At 52.8% G+C, this 17011-nt stretch overlaps 1 protein-coding gene across 1 annotated transcript; it reads right to left on the bottom strand.

The window, feature by feature from the left end:
• Positions 1 to 4: 4 nt before the first annotated feature.
• On the bottom strand, positions 5 to 7030 carry LOC144678461 (ETS domain-containing transcription factor ERF-like; the record flags this gene model as incomplete). Its single annotated transcript, XM_078538232.1, has 2 exons — positions 5 to 17; positions 6796 to 7030. Coding segments are annotated over 2 exons (248 nt in total), but the record flags the coding sequence as incomplete, so codon positions are not given.
• Between the last annotated feature and the right edge of the window lie 9981 nt (positions 7031 to 17011).

Here is a 17011-nt window from a genome sequence, read left to right as displayed (position 1 = left end):
GCTTGTTGTAGTAATACCTGGGAGGGGAGAAACAGAAACAGAGCATCAGACAATCGCCCAGCATCAGGAGAAGGCCATTCAGCCCTCTGGTACCAAGCCAGCTGCACTGTCGGAGAGTCAGTACTGAGGGAGTGTTGCACTGTCAGAGGGTCAGTACTGAGGGAGTGCTGCACTGTCGGAGGGTCAGTACTGAGGGAGTGCTGCACTGTCAGAGGGTCAGTACTGAGGGAGTGCTGCACTGTCGGAGGGTCAGTACTGAGGGAGTGCTGCACTGTCAGAGGGTCAGTACTGACGGGGCGCTGCACTGTCAGAGGGTCAGTACTGAGGGAGTGCTGCACTGTCGGAGGGTCAGTACTGAGGGAGTGCTGCACTGTCAGAGGGTCAGTACTGACGGGGCGCTGCACTGTCAGAGGGTCAGTACTGAGGGAGCGTTGCACTGTCGGAGCGTCAGTACTGAGGGAGTGCTGCACTGTCGGAGGGTCAGTACTGACGGGGCGCTGCACTGTCGGAGGGTCAGTACTGAGGGAGTGCTGCACTGTCAGAGGGTCAGTACTGAGGGAGTGCTGCACTGTCGGATGGTCAGTACTGAGGGAGCGCTGCACTGTCAGGGGGTGAGTACTGAGGGAGCGCTGCACTGTCAGAGGGTCACTGCTGAGGGAGTGCTGCTCTGTCGGAGGGTCAGTACTGAGGGAGCGTTGCACTGTCGGAGGGTCAGTACTGAGGGAGTGCTGCACTGTTGGAGGGTCAGTACTGACGGGGCGCTGCACTGTCGGAGGGTCAGTACTGAGGGAGTGCTGCACTGTCAGAGGGTCAGTACTGAGGGAGCGCTGCACTGTCGGATGGTCAGTACTGAGGGAGCGCTGCACTGTCGGATGGTCAGTACTGAGGGAGCGCTGCACTGTCAGAGGGTCAGTACTGAGGGAGTGCTGCACTGTCAGAGGGTCAGTAGAGGAGTGCTGCACTGTCAGAGGGTCAGTACTGAGGGAGTGCTGCACTGTCAGAGGGTCAGTACTGAGGGAGTGCTGCACTGTCAGAGGGTCAGTACGGAGGAGCGCTGCACTGTCAGAGGGTCAGTACTGAGGGAGTGCTGCACTGTCAGAGGGTCAGTACTGAGGCAGTGCTGCACTGTCAGAGGGTCAGTACTGAGGCAGTGCTGCACTGTCGGAGGGTCAGTACGGAGGGAGTGCTGCACTGTCAGAGGTGCTGTCTTTCAGGTGAGAGTTTAAACCAAGGGCCCCGCCTGCCTGTCAGGTGGATGTAAAGCCAGTTGAAGAGGGGCAGAATGTGCGCTCCCCACACTGTCCTCGGTCTGAGATTCATCATTCAGCAACATCAGAAACTGCTCAGTCACCAATATCACACTGCTCTTTGTGGGATCTTGCTGTGCATAAATTGGCTGCTTGTGTTTCCTACGTTAAAACAGTCACCACACTTCAAAAGAAAACCACTCGATCGGGAAATTCCTCGGCTGCTGAAAGATGTGACAGAAATTCGCACTTTCTACATATCCAAATCCCCTTTTGGAAGTTCCGATTGAATTTGCTTCCACCTCGGAGAGGGGTGGAGAGAGAGAGGGGGGGGGTGGGTGGAGAGAGAGAGGGGGGGGTGGAGTGAGAGAGTGGGAGAGAGAGAGAGCAGGGGAGAGAGAGCGGAGGAGACAGACAGAGCAAGGGAGTGAGAGAGGGAGAGAGAGCAAGGGAGAGAGAGTGGGGGAGAGGAGAGAGAGTGGGGGAGAGAGAGGGGGGGGAGAGAGAGGGGGGGGAGAGAGAGAGGTAGAGAGAGCGGGGGAGAGAGAGAGAGAGAGAGCCGGGGAGAGAGAGCGGGGGAGAGGGAGAGAGCGGGGGAGGGGGAGAGGGAGAGAGAGCGGGGGAGAGGGAGAGAACGGGGGAGAAGGAGAGGGAGAGAGAGCGGGGGAGAGGGAGAGAGAGCGGGGGAGAGGGAGAGAGAGCGGGGGAGAGGGAGAGAGAGCGGGGGAGAAGGAGAGGGAGAGAGAGCGGAGGAGAGGGAGAGAGAGCGGGGGAGAGGGAGAGAGCGGGGGAGAGGGAGGAGGGAGAGAGAGCGGGGGAAAGGGAGAGAGAGTGGGGGAGAGGAAGAGAGAGAGGGGGAAAGGAAGGAGGGAGAGACAGTGGGGGAGAAGGAGAGGGAGAGAGTGCAGTGGAAGGGGAGAGAGTGGAGATGGGGGGAGAGGGGTTTGAGAGGGAGAGCAGGATAGAGAATGTCAGTGAGGAAGAGTTGTAGGGTGGCTGAGTGCATGAGCGACTGTCTGTGTGCCAGGGGGTGTCTGTGCACCAGGAGGTGTCTGTGTGCCAGGGGGTGTCTGTGTGCCAGGGGGTGTCTGTGTGCCAGGGGGTGTCTGTGCGCCAGGGGGTGTCTGTGTGCCAGGGGGTGTCTGTGTGCCAGGGGGTGTCTGTGCGCCAGGGGGTGTCTGTGTGCCAGGGGTGTCTGTGTGCCAGGGGGTGTCTGTGTGCCGGGGGGTGTCTGTGTGCCAGGGGGTGTCTGTGTGCCAGGGGGTGTCTGTGCGTGAGTGTTTGTGTGAGAGTGTGAGTGTACGAGTGAGATGGAATGATTGGGTGAGGTAGGCACTGAGAGAGACGGGGGGAAGAGGAAGAGATGGCAGAGACTGAAATCTGTGAAAACAAGTCCAGGCAGGGAGTGAGGTTGCTGCCAGTCTCTTTGATCCCACATCACAGAATCGCCAGCCCTATTTTTGTGGAAATTACAGAGCAGAGCGGAGTCTCCATGTCTTTTTGTAATGTTTTTGAAAGTAGGAGACAGTGTGATTTGAGAGTGGGTGGAGAGGGGATTCCTCCCTGCTTCCCTCCTGCTGGGGTCCCAAAACATGACCCCCCCCCAACCCCAGAGAGAGCAACGGAGGGACTGCCAGGCTCAGCACAGGGGGGCTGTGGCAATGAAACTTTCACACACTCCACTCACTGTCCCACCAGCTCACTGGCGCTGTCTGACAGTGCAGCTCTCCCTCAGTACTGACCCTCTGACAGTGCAGCGCTCCCTCAGTACTGACCCTCTGACAGTGCAGCGCTCCCTCAGTACTGACCCTCCGACAGTGCAGCACTCCCTCAGTACTGACCCTCTGACAGTGCAGCACTCCCTCAGTACTGACCCTCCGACAGTGCAGCACGCCCTCACTACTGACCCTCTGACAGTGCAGCGCTCCCTCAGTACTGACCCTCTGACAGTGCAGCACTCCCTCAGTACTGACCCTCCGACAGTGCAGCACTCCCTCAGTACTGACCCTCCGACAGTGCAGCACTCCCTCACTACTGACCCTCTGACAGTGCAGCGCTCCCTCAGTACTGACCCTCTGACAGTGCAGCACTCCCTCAGTACTGACCCTCCGACAGTGCAGCACTCCCTCAGTACTGACCCTCCGACAGTGCAGCACTCCCTCACTACTGACCGTCTGACAGTGCAGCGCTCCCTCAGTACTGACCCTCTGACAGTGCAGCACTCCCTCAGTACTGACCCTCCGACAGTGCAGCACTCCCTCAGTACTGACCCTCTGACAGTGCAGCACTCCCTCAGTACTGACCCTCCGACAGTGCAGCACCCCCTCTGTACTGACCCTCCGACAGTGCAGCACTCCCTCAGTACTGACCCTCCGACAGTGCAGCACCCCCTCAGTACTGACCCTCTGACAGTGCAGCACTCCCTCAGTACTGACCCTCTGACAGGGCAGCACTCCCTCAGTACTGACCCTCTGACAGTGCAGCACTCCCTCAGTACTGACCCTCCGACAGTGCAGCAGTCCCTCAGTACTGACCCTCTGACAGTGCAGCACTCCCTCTGCACTGACCCTCTGACAGTGCAGCACTCCCTCTGCACTGACCCTCCGACACAGCTGACACCTTAAGCGATAGGGGGAGGGGATACAGGGAAACAGAATACAGTCATAAAGTTTAGAGGGAGAGCGTTTGTACTGTCGGCCATCCCACAAGGCTGCGGACACTCCCTGCGCGAGACAGGAGCCTGGTATTTGGCTGATTTTGAAGTCTATCCTGTCTGGAATTTGCAGACTGATTATTAAGGAGCTTCAAAAAGAAGCCATTAGCGGTTATCAGCTTGCCTGAACAGGTCCCGCTCAGGCTGCGCACAGAGTACAGGCCTCGACTACACCTCCTGCCTCCCCAGCCCCCTCACTGCTCCTCCCACTCAAGAGCTGAGCAACCGACATCCTCTCCCAGCGGCCACCCATCAGCCCCATCCCCTTCACAGTTCTCTCTCTCTCTCTTTACCCCCCTCCCCCCCCCCAAACCAGCCACCCCTCCCTCCGCTCAGAGCTGCCTTAGCCAGGCCCACAACACCCTGGCAAAACCGACCGCCCCATCTCCAACCCTCCCCACCCCCCGACCTCTTCCCCCTCTTCCCCGAGCCCTTGAATGTGTTGTCGCCTCCTGACCCCGTTCCCATCTTTCCCGGAACTCCACATTCAGATCCCTCCCAGTTCAGGTCCCGTCCCTGCCACGTTACTGAACCCGCTCTTACCCCAAGTCACAGCTGACATCTGGTGTGACCGTGACGAGGGTAAACTTTCCCTCCCCGACCTCCTCGACCTTGTTTACAGCCTTTGAGACATTGACCACACCATCCTCCTCCCAACACCCTCCCCCCACTGGGGTCCAGCTGGGTGGGACTGCCCTCACCTGGTTCCACTCTGACCTATCGAATCGTAGCCAGAGAATCACCATCAATGGTTTCCTCTTCCTGCTCCCACACCCGTGAGACCTGGTGACCCCCCCCTCTCCCCCGGGATCTCTCCTTGACCCCCTCCTATTTCCCACCCACACGCACAGCTTCAGTTTGCACCCGGACACTTGGGGACACCCCGCTCGACCTCACCACCCCCTCTCTCGCCTCCTCCACGGTTGCTAGATTAGCGGACTGCTTACCCGACATCCCAGTGCTGGGCGGCCTGAGATTTCCTCCAATTAAATGTCGGGAAGAGTGAAGCCATTGGTCTTCAATCTCCAACAAAGCCCATTCCCCCTGTCACCAACTCCCTGGTAACTGTCTTGAGGCTGAAACTCTGTTCACAGCCTCGGATGTCATCATTGACCCCCGAGATGAGCCACTGCCCACATCTCCGCATCGTCGCCAACACCTCCTGGACTCAGCTGGCCAGCTGCTCAGGCCCTTGTCCATTCCTTTCTTTTCTCTGGTCCTGACTAGGACAACACCCCTCCTGGCTGCTCTGTCTCATAGTCTGACCCCCTGAGGATTGGACATCATCCAAAACTCTACTGCAGCGTATCCCGGACTCCCGTTCAGCTCTCGCCCCCTGTGCCCGCTGACCTACACCGGCTGTCAGTCCAGCAATAGCTCAACTTGAAAATTCCCATCCTTGTGTTCAAATCTCTCCATGGTCTCACCCCATCCCTATCTCTGTAACCTCCTCCAGCCCCTACACCCCATCCCTATCTCTGTAACCTCCTCCAGCCCCTACAACCCTCCCTATCTCTGTAACCTCCTCCAGCCCCTACAACCCTCCCTATCTCTGTAACCTCCTCCAGCCCCTACAACCCTCCCTATCTCTGTAACCTCCTCCAGCCCCTACAACCCTCCCTATCTCTGTAACCTCCTCCAGCCCCTACAAACCTCCCTATCTCTGTAACACCCTCCAGCCACCACAACCCTCCCTATCTCTGTAACCTCCTCCAGCCCCTACAACCCTCCCTATCTCTGTAACCTCCTCCAGCCCCTACAACCCTCCCTATCTCTGTAACCTCCTCCAGACCCTACAACCCTCCCTATCTCTGTAACCTCCTCCAGCCCCTACAAACCTCCCTATCTCTGTAACACCCTCCAGCCACCACAACCCTCCCTATCCCTGTAACCTCCTCCAGCCCCTACACCCCATACCTATCTCTGTAACCTCCTCCAGCCCCTACACCGCATCCCTATCTCTGTAACCTCCTCCAGCCCCTACAACCCTCCCTATCTCTGTAACCTCCTCCAGCCCCTACAACCCTCCCTATCTCTGTAACCTCCTCCAGCCCCTACACCCCATCCCTATCTCTGTAACCTCCTCCAGCCCCTACAACCCTCCCTATCTCTGTAACCTCCTCCAGCCCCTACAAACCTCCCTATCTCTGTAACACCCTCCAGCCACCACAACCCTCCCTATCCCTGTAACCTCCTCCAGCCCCTACAACCCTCCCTATCTCTGTAACCTCCTCCAGCCCCTACAACCCTCCCTATCTCTGTAACCTCCTCCAGACCCTACAACCCTCCCTATCTCTGTAACCTCCTCCAGCCCCTACAAACCTCCCTATCTCTGTAACACCCTCCAGCCACCACAACCCTCCCTATCCCTGTAACCTCCTCCAGCCCCTACAACCCTCCCTATCTCTGTAACCTCCTCCAGCCCCTACAACCCTCCCTATCTCTGTAACCTCCTCCAGACCCTACAACCCTCCCTATCTCTGTAACCTCCTCCAGACCCTACAAACCTCTCGAGAAACCTCGGCACCGCTTTCTCTGCCCCTTTAAGACGCTCCTTAAAACCGACCCCTTCGACCGAGGCTTTGGTGACCTGTCCTAACCTCTCCTCGGTTGACTCAGTGTGGGATCTGCTTCCATAGGCCTCCGGGAAGCACGTTGGTGGTGGGGAGGGGAGGGGAGGGGCGTTTGGTTACATTGGAGGCGCTATATAAATGCAAGTGTTTGTCGTGTGTGTGAGGGGGCATATTGCCACCCTGGGAAAGGTGAGGATAAGGCAGCACCAGGCCGATCGCGAGGATTTCTCTCTCAGCGCTAACCCACAGCGCGTGGACTTACCGCAGGGCCCGGCTCAGCTTGTCGTAGTTCATCTGGGGTTTACACTTCCGGACGCCCCACAGCCTGGCCACCTCGTCCGGGTCCTTGATGACAAACTCCCCGTAGTCTCCCTGCCAGGCGATGACATCGTGATATTCCTCCTTCCGGAGGAGTTCCAGGATAAAGTGCCAGAGCTGGATCTGTCGGGATCCGGGACTCGATTCCGGCTTGTAGGCCCAATCTGGGAACGCGAAGCCTGGAGACAGGGAAAACAAACAAACAGTCAGTCTCAAAGAACAACAGACTGTACCCAAACAGTCAGCTCACAGAACAACAGACTGTACCCAAACAGTCAGCTCACAGAACAACAGACTGTACCCAAACAGTCAGCTCACAGAACAACAGACTGTACCCAAACAGTCAGCTCACAGAACAACAGACTGTACCCAAACAGTCAGCTCACAGAACAACAGACTGTACCCAAACAGTCAGCTCAAAGAACAACAGACTGTACCCAAACAGTCAGCTCAAAGGACGCCAGGCTGTACCCAAACAGTCAGCTCAAAGAACAACAGACTGTACCCAAACAATCAGTCTCAAAGAACAAGAGACTGTACCCAAACAGTCAGCTCAAAGGATGCCAGGCTGTACCCAAACTGTCAGCTCAAAGAACAACAGACTGTACCCAAACAGTCAGTCTCAAAGAACAACAGACTGTACCCAAACAGTCAGCTCAAAGAACAACAGACTGTACCCAAACAGTCAGCTCAGAGAACAGCAGACTATACCCAAACAGTCAGCTCACAGAACAACAGACTGTACCCAAACAGTCAGCTCAAAGAACAACAGACTGTACCCAAACAGTCAGCTCAAAGAACAACAGACTGTACCCAAACAGTCAGTCTCAAAGAACAACAGACTGTACCCAAACAGTCAGCTCAAAGAACAACAGACTGTACCCAAACAGTCAGCTCAGAGAACAACAGACTGTACCCAAACAGTCAGCTCACAGAACAACAGACTGTACCCAAACAGTCAGCTCAGAGAACAACAGACTGTACCCAAACAGTCAGCTCAAAGAACAACAGACTGTACCCAAACAGGCAGCTCAAAGAACAACAGACTGTAACCAAATGGTCAGCTCAAAGGACAACAGGCTGTACCCAAACAGTCAGCTCAAAGAACAACAGACTGTACCCAAATGGTCAGCTCAAAGGACAACAGACTGTACCCAAATGGTCAGCTCAAAGGACAACAGACTGTACCCAAACAGTCAGCTCAAAGAACAACAGGCTGTACCCAAACAGTCAGCTCAAAGAACAACAGACTGTACCCAAATGGTCAGCTCAAAGGACAACAGACTGTACCCAAATGGTCAGCTCAAAGGACAACAGACTGTACCCAAACAGGCAGCTCAAAGAACAACAGACTGTACCCAAATGGTCAGCTCAAAGGACAACAGGCTGTACCCAAACAGTCAGCTCAAAGAACAACAGACTGTACCCAAACAGTCAGCTCAAAGAACAACAGACTGTACCCAAACCAATCATCATCATCATCATACACCCGAACCCCTCGATTAGATTCCAGTCTGTAACTCACTCCCGGGTATCTGTTATTCTATATATAAACCACCCCGAACCCCTCGATTAGATTCCAGTCTGTAACTCACTCCCGGGTATCTGTTATTCTATATATAAACCACCCCGAACCCCTCGATAATATTCCAGTCTGTAACTCACTCCTGGGAATCTGTTATTCTATATATAAACCAGCCCGAACCCCTCGATTAGATTCCAGTCTGTAACTCACTCCCGGGTATCTGTTATTCTATATATAAACCACCCCGAACACCTCGATTAGATTCCAGTCTGTAACTCACTCCTGGGTGTCTGTTATTCTATATATAAACCACCCCGAACCCCTCGATTAGATTCCAGCCTGTAACTCACTCCCGGGTATCTGTTATTCTATATATAAACCACCCCGAACCCCTCGATTAGATTCCAGTTTGTAACTCACTCCCGGGTATCTGTTATTCTATATATAAACCCCCCCGAACCCCTCGATTAGATTCCAGTCAGCAACTCAGTCCCGGGTATCTGTTATTCTATATATAAACCCCACAGAGACCCTCAGTCAGATTCCAGTCTGTAACTCACTCCCTCCCGGGTATCTGTTATTCTATATATAAACCACCCCGAACCCCTCGATTAGATTCCAGTCTGTAACTCACTCCCGGGTATCTGTTATTCTATATATAAACCAGCCCGAACCCCTCGATCAGATTCCAGTCTGTAACTCACTCCCGGGTATCTGTTATTCTATATATAAACCCCCCCCGAACCCCTCGATTAGATTCCAGTCAGTAGCTCACTCCCGTGTATCTGTTATTCTATATATAAACCCCCCAAACCCCTCGATTAGATTCCAGTCAGTAACTCTCTCCCGGATATCTGTTATTCTATATATAAACGACCCCGAACCCCTCGATTAGATTCCAGTCTGTAACTCACTCCCGGGTATCTGTTATTCTATATATAAACCAGCCCGAACCCCTCGATTAGATTCCAGCCTGTAACTCACTCCTGGGTATCTGTTATTCTATATATAAACCAGCCTGAACCCCTCGATTAGATTCCAGCCTGTAACTCACTCCTGGGTATCTGTTATTCTATATATAAACCACCCCGAACCCCTTGATTAGATTCCAGTCTGTAACTCACTCCCGGGTATCTGTTATTCTAAATATAAACCAGCCCGAACCCCTCCTATTAGATTCCAGTCTGTAACTCACTCCCGGGTATCTGTTATTCTATATATAAACCACTCCGAACCCCTCGATTAGATTCCAGCCTGTAACTCACTCCCGGGTATCTGTTATTCTAAATATAAACGACCCCGAACCCCTCGATTAGATTCCAGTCTGTAACTCACTCCCGGGTATCTGTTATTCTAAATATAAACCACCCCGAACCCCTCGATTAGATTCCAGTCTGTAACTCACTCCCGGCTATCTGTTATTCTAAATATAAACCAGCCCGAACCCTTTGATTAGATTCCAGTCTGTAATTCTCTCTTGGGTGCCTTTGCTTAGATATCAGCTGAACTTTGACCCCTGTAGGCCTGGTTTAAGTTGTAGCCACGAAACTATCTTTGCAGCTCTTGCCTCCTCCCTCAGTGTGAGTGATACCCCAGTGAAGGGCCGCTCCTGAACAGGTAACTCAATGTGAAACCAGCTTGCTGGAGGACAGTAACACAGTTCAGAGAACCAGGCAGCCCTTCCGGTTAAACCAGTTTGGGCCTACATTCTCTTCCAGTCCCCGCCCACACTTCCCACTTCTGCCAACACCAGCAAGGCCAAACAGGCAGCAGCAGACACCCAGACTCAGGCCCCAGGACCTAGAACAATCACAGGCCCAGACAGCACAATAGGAAAATGTGAGCTTTTTCTTAAAGCCTAACAGTAGGCAATGTACCACGCTCCCTCTCCAGTTATAACACGCTCCCTCTCCAGTTATAACACACTCCCTCTCCAGTTATAACACACTCCCTCTTACAGATTCCCCTCAGATATAACACGCTCCCTCTTACACATTCCCCACAGTTATAACACACTCCCTCTTACACATTCCCCTCAGTTATAACACGCTCCCTCTCCAGTTATAACACACTCCCTCTCCAGTTATAACACACTCCTTACAAACTCCCCTCAGTTATAACACACTCACTCTCCAGTTATAACACACTCCCTCTCCAGTTATAACACACTCCCTCTTACACATTCCCCTCAGTTATAACACGCTCCCTCTCCAGTTATAACACGCTCCCTCTCCAGTTATAACACACTCCCTCTCCAGTTATAACACACTCCCTCTTACAGATTCCCCTCAGATATAACACGCTCCCTCTTACACATTCCCCACAGTTATAACACACTCCCTCTTACACATTCCCCTCAGTTATAACACACTCCCTCTCCAGTTATAACAAACTCCCTCTCCAGTTATAACACGCTCCCTCTACAGTTATAACACACTCCCTCTCCAGTTATAACACACTCCTTACAAACTCCCCTCAGTTATAACACACTCACTCTCCAGTTATAACACACTCCCTCTCCAGTTTTCACACACTCCCTCTCCAGTTTTCACAAACTCCCTCTCCAGTTATAACACACTCCCTCTCCAGTTATAACACACTCCCTCTCCAGTTACAACACATTCCTTCTCCAGTTATAACACACTCCCTCTCCAGTTATAACACACTCCTTCTTACACATTCCCCTCAGTTATAACACACTCCCTCCCCAGTTATAACACGCTCCCTCTCCAGTTATAACACGCTCCCTCTCCAGTTATAACACGCTCCCTCTCCAGTTATAACACGCTCCCTCTCCAGTTATAACACGCTCCCTCTCCAGTTATAACACGCTCCCTCTCCAGTTATAACACGCTCCCTCTCCAGTTATAACACGCTCCCTCTCCAGTTATAACACGCTCCCTCTCCAGTTATAACACGCTCCCTCTCCAGTTATAACACGCTCCCTCTCCAGTTATAACACGCTCCCTCTCCAGTTATAACACGCTCCCTCTCCAGTTATAACACGCTCCCTCTCCAGTTATAACACGCTCCCTCTCCAGTTATAACACGCTCCCTCTCCAGTTATAACACGCTCCCTCTCCAGTTATAACACGCTCCCTCTCCAGTTATAACACGCTCCCTCTCCAGTTATAACACGCTCCCTCTCCAGTTATAACACGCTCCCTCTCCAGTTATAACACACTCCTTCTTACACATTCCCCTCAGTTATAACACACTCCCTCTCCAGTTATAACACGCTCCCTCTCCAATTATAACACGCTCCCTCTCCAATTATAACACGCTCCCTCTCCAATTATAACACGCTCCCTCTCCAATTATAACACGCTCCCTCTCCAATTATAACACGCTCCCTCTCCAATTATAACACGCTCCCTCTCCAATTATAACACGCTCCCTCTCCAATTATAACACGCTCCCTCTCCAGTTATAACACGCTCCCTCTCCAGTTATAACACGCTCCCTCTCCAGTTATAACACGCTCCCTCTCCAGTTATAACACGCTCCCTCTCCAGTTAGAACACGCTCCCTCTCCAGTTAGAACACGCTCCCTCTCCAGTTATAACACGCTCCCTCTCCAGTTATAACACGCTCCCTCTCCAGTTATAACACGCTCCTTCTCCAGTTATAACACGCTCCTTCTCCAATTATAACACGCTCCCTCTCCAGTTATAACACGCTCCCTCTCCAGTTATAACACGCTCCCTCTCCAGCTATAACACGCTCCCTCTCCAGCTATAACACGCTCCCTCTCCAGCTATAACACGCTCCCTCTCCAGCTATAACACGCTCCCTCTCCAGCTATAACACGCTCCCTCTCCAGCTATAACACGCTCCCTCTCCAGCTATAACACGCTCCCTCTCCAGCTATAACACGCTCCCTCTCCAGCTATAACACGCTCCCTCTCCAGCTATAACACGCTCCCTCTCCAGCTATAACACGCTCCCTCTCCAGCTATAACACGCTCCCTCTCCAGCTATAACACGCTCCCTCTCCAGTTATAACACGCTCCCTCTCCAGTTATAACACGCTCCCTCTCCAATTATAACACGCTCCCTCTCCAATTATAACACGCTCCCTCTCCAGTTAGAACACGCTCCCTCTCCAGTTAGAACACGCTCCCTCTCCAGTTAGAACACGCTCCCTCTCCAGTTAGAACACGCTCCCTCTCCAGTTAGAACACGCTCCCTCTCCAGTTAGAACACGCTCCCTCTCCAGTTAGAACACGCTCCCTCTCCAGTTATAACACGCTCCCTCTCCATTTATAACACGCTCCCTCTCCAGTTAGAACACGCTCCCTCTCCAGTTATAACACGCTCCCTCTCCAGTTATAACACGCTCCCTCTCCAGTTATAACACGCTCCCTCTCCAGTTATAACACGCTCCCTCTCCAGTTATAACACGCTCCCTCTCCAGTTATAACACGCTCCCTCTCCAGTTATAACACGCTCCCTCTCCAGTTATAACACGCTCCCTCTCCAGTTATAACACGCTCCCTCTCCAGTTATAACACGCTCCCTCTCCAATTATAACACGCTCCCTCTCCAATTATAACACGCTCCCTCTCCAATTATAACACGCTCCCTCTCCAATTATAACACGCTCCCTCTCCAATTATAACACGCTCCCTCTCCAGTTATAACACACTCCCTCTCCAGTTATAACACGCTCCCTCTCCAGTTATAACACGCTCCCTCTCCAGTTATAACACGCTCCCTCTCCAGTTATAACACGCTCCCTCTCCAGTTAGAACACACTCCCTCTCCAGTTAGAACACACTCCCTCTCCAGTTAGAACACACTCCCTCTCCAGTTAGAACACACTCCCTCTCCAGTTAGAACACACTCCCTCTCCAGTTAGAACACACTCCCTCTCCAGTTAGAACACACTCCCTCTCCAGTTAGAACACACTCCCTCTCCAGTTAGAACACACTCCCTCTCCAGTTAGAACACACTCCCTCTCCAGTTAGAACACACTCCCTCTCCAGTTAGAACACACTCCCTCTCCAGTTAGAACACACTCCCTCTCCAGTTAGAACACACTCCCTCTCCAGTTAGAACACACTCCCTCTCCAGTTAGAACACACTCCTTCTTACACATTCCCCTCAGTTTTAACACACTCCCGCTCCAGTTGGAACACACTCCCTCTCCAGTTAGAACATACTCCTTCTTACACATTCCCCTCAGTTTTAACACACTCCCTCTCCAGTTGGAACACACTCCCTCTCCAGTTAGAACACACTCCCTCTCCAGTTATAACACGCTCCCTCTCCAGTTATAACACGCTCCCTCTCCAGTTATAACACGCTCCCTCTCCAGTTATAACACGCTCCCTCTCCAGTTATAACACGCTCCCTCTCCAGTTATAACACGCTCCCTCTCCAGTTATAACACGCTCCCTCTCCAGTTATAACACGCTCCCTCTCCAGTTAGAACACGCTCCCTCTCCAGTTAGAACACGCTCCCTCTCCAGTTATAACACGCTCCCTCTCCAGTTATAACACGCTCCCTCTCCAGTTATAACACGCTCCCTCTCCAGTTATAACACGCTCCCTCTCCAGTTATAACACGCTCCCTCTCCAGTTATAACACGCTCCCTCTCCAGTTATAACACGCTCCCTCTCCAGTTATAACACGCTCCCTCTCCAGTTATAACACGCTCCCTCTCCAGTTATAACACGCTCCCTCTCCAGTTATAACACGCTCCCTCTCCAGTTATAACACGCTCCCTCTCCAGTTATAACACACTCCCTCTCCAGTTATAACACACTCCTTCTTACACATTCCCCTCAGTTATAACACACTCTCTCTCCAGTTATAACACACTCCCTCTCCAGTTAGAACACACTCCTTCTCCAGTTATAACACACTCCCTCTCCAGTTATAACACACTCCCTCTCCAGTTATAACACACTCCCTCTCCAGTTATAACACACTCCCTCTCCAGTTATAACACACTCCCTCTCCAGTTATAACACACTCCCTCTCCAGTTATAACACACTCCCTCTCCAGTTATAACACACTCCCTCTCCAGTTATAACACACTCCCTCTCCAGTTATAACACACTCCCTCTCCAGTTATTACACATTCCTTCTCCAGTTATAACACACTCCCTCTCCAGTTATAACACACTCCTTCTTACACATTCCCCTCAGTTATAACACACTCCCTCTCCAGTTATAACACGCTCCCTCTCCAGTTATAACACACTCCTTCTCCAGTTATAACACACTCCCTCTCCAGTTATAACACACTCCTTCTTACACATTCCCCTCAGTTATAACACACTCCCTCTCCAGTTATAACACACTCCCTCTCCAGTTATAACACACTCCTTCTTACACATTCCCCTCAGTTATAACACACTCTCTCTCCAGTTATAACACGCTCCCTCTCCAGTTAGAACACGCTCCCTCTCCAGTTAGAACACGCTCCCTCTCCAGTTAGAACACGCTCCCTCTCCAGTTAGAACACGCTCCCTCTCCAGTTAGAACACGCTCCCTCTCCAGTTAGAACACGCTCCCTCTCCAGTTAGAACACGCTCCCTCTCCAGTTAGAACACGCTCCCTCTCCAGTTAGAACACGCTCCCTCTCCAGTTAGAACACGCTTCCTCTCCAGTTAGAACACGCTCCCTCTCCAGTTAGAACACGCTCCCTCTCCAGTTAGAACACGCTCCCTCTCCAGTTAGAACACGCTCCCTCTCCAGTTAGAACACGCTCCCTCTCCAGTTAGAACACGCTCCCTCTCCAGTTAGAACACGCTCCCTCTCCAGTTAGAACACGCTCCCTCTCCAGTTAGAACACGCTCCCTCTCCAGTTAGAACACGCTCCCTCTCCAGTTAGAACCCGCTCCCTCTCCAGTTAGAACACGCTCCCTCTCCAGTTAGAACACGCTCCCTCTCCAGTTAGAACACGCTCCCTCTCCAGTTAGAACACGCTCCCTCTCCAGTTAGAACACGCTCCCTCTCCAGTTATAACACGCTCCCTCTCCAGTTATAACACGCTCCCTCTCCAGTTATAACACGCTCCCTCTCCAGCTATAACACGCTCCCTCTCCAGTTATAACACGCTCCATCTCCAGTTATAACACGCTCCATCTCCAGTTATAACACACTCCCTCTCCAGTTATAACACACTCCCTCTCCAGTTATAACACACTCCCTCTCCAGTTATAACACACTCCTTCTTACACATTCCCCTCAGTTATAACACACTCCCTCCCCAGTTATAACACACTCCCTCTCCAGTTATAACACACTCCCTCTCCAGTTATAACACACTCCCTCTCCAGTTATAACACACTCCCTCTCCAGTTATAACACACTCCCTCTCCAGTTATAACACACTCCCTCTCCAGTTATAACACACTCCCTCTCCAGTTATAACACACTCCCTCTCCAGTTACAACACAGCGCTGCACTGTCGGAGGGTCAGTACTGAGGGAGTTCTGCACTGTCGGAGGGTCAGTACTGAGGGAGTGCTGCACTGTCGGAGGGTCATTACTGAGGGAACGCCGCACTGTCGGAGGGTCAGTACTGAGGGAGCGCTGCACTGTTTGTTGTGCTGTTTGTGGGGAACTTGCTGTGCGCAAATTGGCTGTTGCGTTTCCTACAATAACCACAGTGACTACACTTGGAAGGAATTTCCTTGACAGTAAAGTTTTATGTTACTCACTCACGGGATGTGGGCTTCGCTGACTAGGCCCAGCATTTATTGCTCATCCCTAATTGCCCCTTGAGAATGTCGGGGGGGGTGAGCTGCCCTCCTGAACCGCTGCCGTCCATGTGTGGTGTAGGTACACCCACGGCGCTGTTAGGGAGGGAGTTCCAGGGGTTCTGGTGCCCTGGGATGTCCTGAGGCACTATAGAAATGCAACGATTTGCCTGCTCCCACCCTTCACGTCAAATGAGATTAAAAAAAACACAATCCCGGGATTCAGAATTGCTAAAACATTCACTCCCACACCAGATCCCAAACAATAACCGGCCAGAGACGAGAGGCAGGGCACAAATCACTACCTCCAACACTCTCGGCCTCCTTGCCAGCATTCCCAGGCCTCTGGAATGCCAGCAATTTCCTGAGGAATCCAGGATTCCTGCTCCACACCAGGCCCCGGAGAGGCAGAGGGCAGTCAGTTCAGACAGACACAACCTGCTCTTGTTCGAAATGAGAGGCAAAGGGAGCAGACGAGACAGTGACTCAGTCGGACAGAGGAATCAGGCGGGGACAGACGGAGCGAGTCTGGGGAGGGGACAGACGGAGCGAGTCTGGGGGGGGACAGACGGAGCGAGTCTGGGGGGGGACAGACGGAGCGAGTCTGGGGGGGGGACAGACGGAGCGAGTCTGGGGGGGGGAGGAGACAGAGAGAGTCTGGGGAGGGGACAGACGGAGCGAGTCTGGGGGGGGGAGGAGACAGAGAGAGTCTGGGGAGGGGACAGACGGAGCGAGTCTGGGGGGGGACAGACGGAGCGAGTCTGGGGGGGGGACAGACGGAGCGAGTCTGGGGGGGGGAGGAGACAGAGAGAGTCTGGGGGGGGGACAGACAGAGAGAGTCTGGGGGCGGGGAGACAGAGAGAGTCTGGGGGGGGGAGAGACAGAGAGAGTCTGGCGGGGGGAGAGAGAGAGTCTGGT

Source organism: Cetorhinus maximus, unplaced genomic scaffold (assembly GCF_964194155.1).
Source record: "Cetorhinus maximus unplaced genomic scaffold, sCetMax3.hap1.1 HAP1_SCAFFOLD_4326, whole genome shotgun sequence".
NCBI lineage: Eukaryota > Metazoa > Chordata > Chondrichthyes > Lamniformes > Cetorhinidae > Cetorhinus > Cetorhinus maximus.
This window is presented reverse-complemented; position numbering and strand designations above follow the sequence as displayed.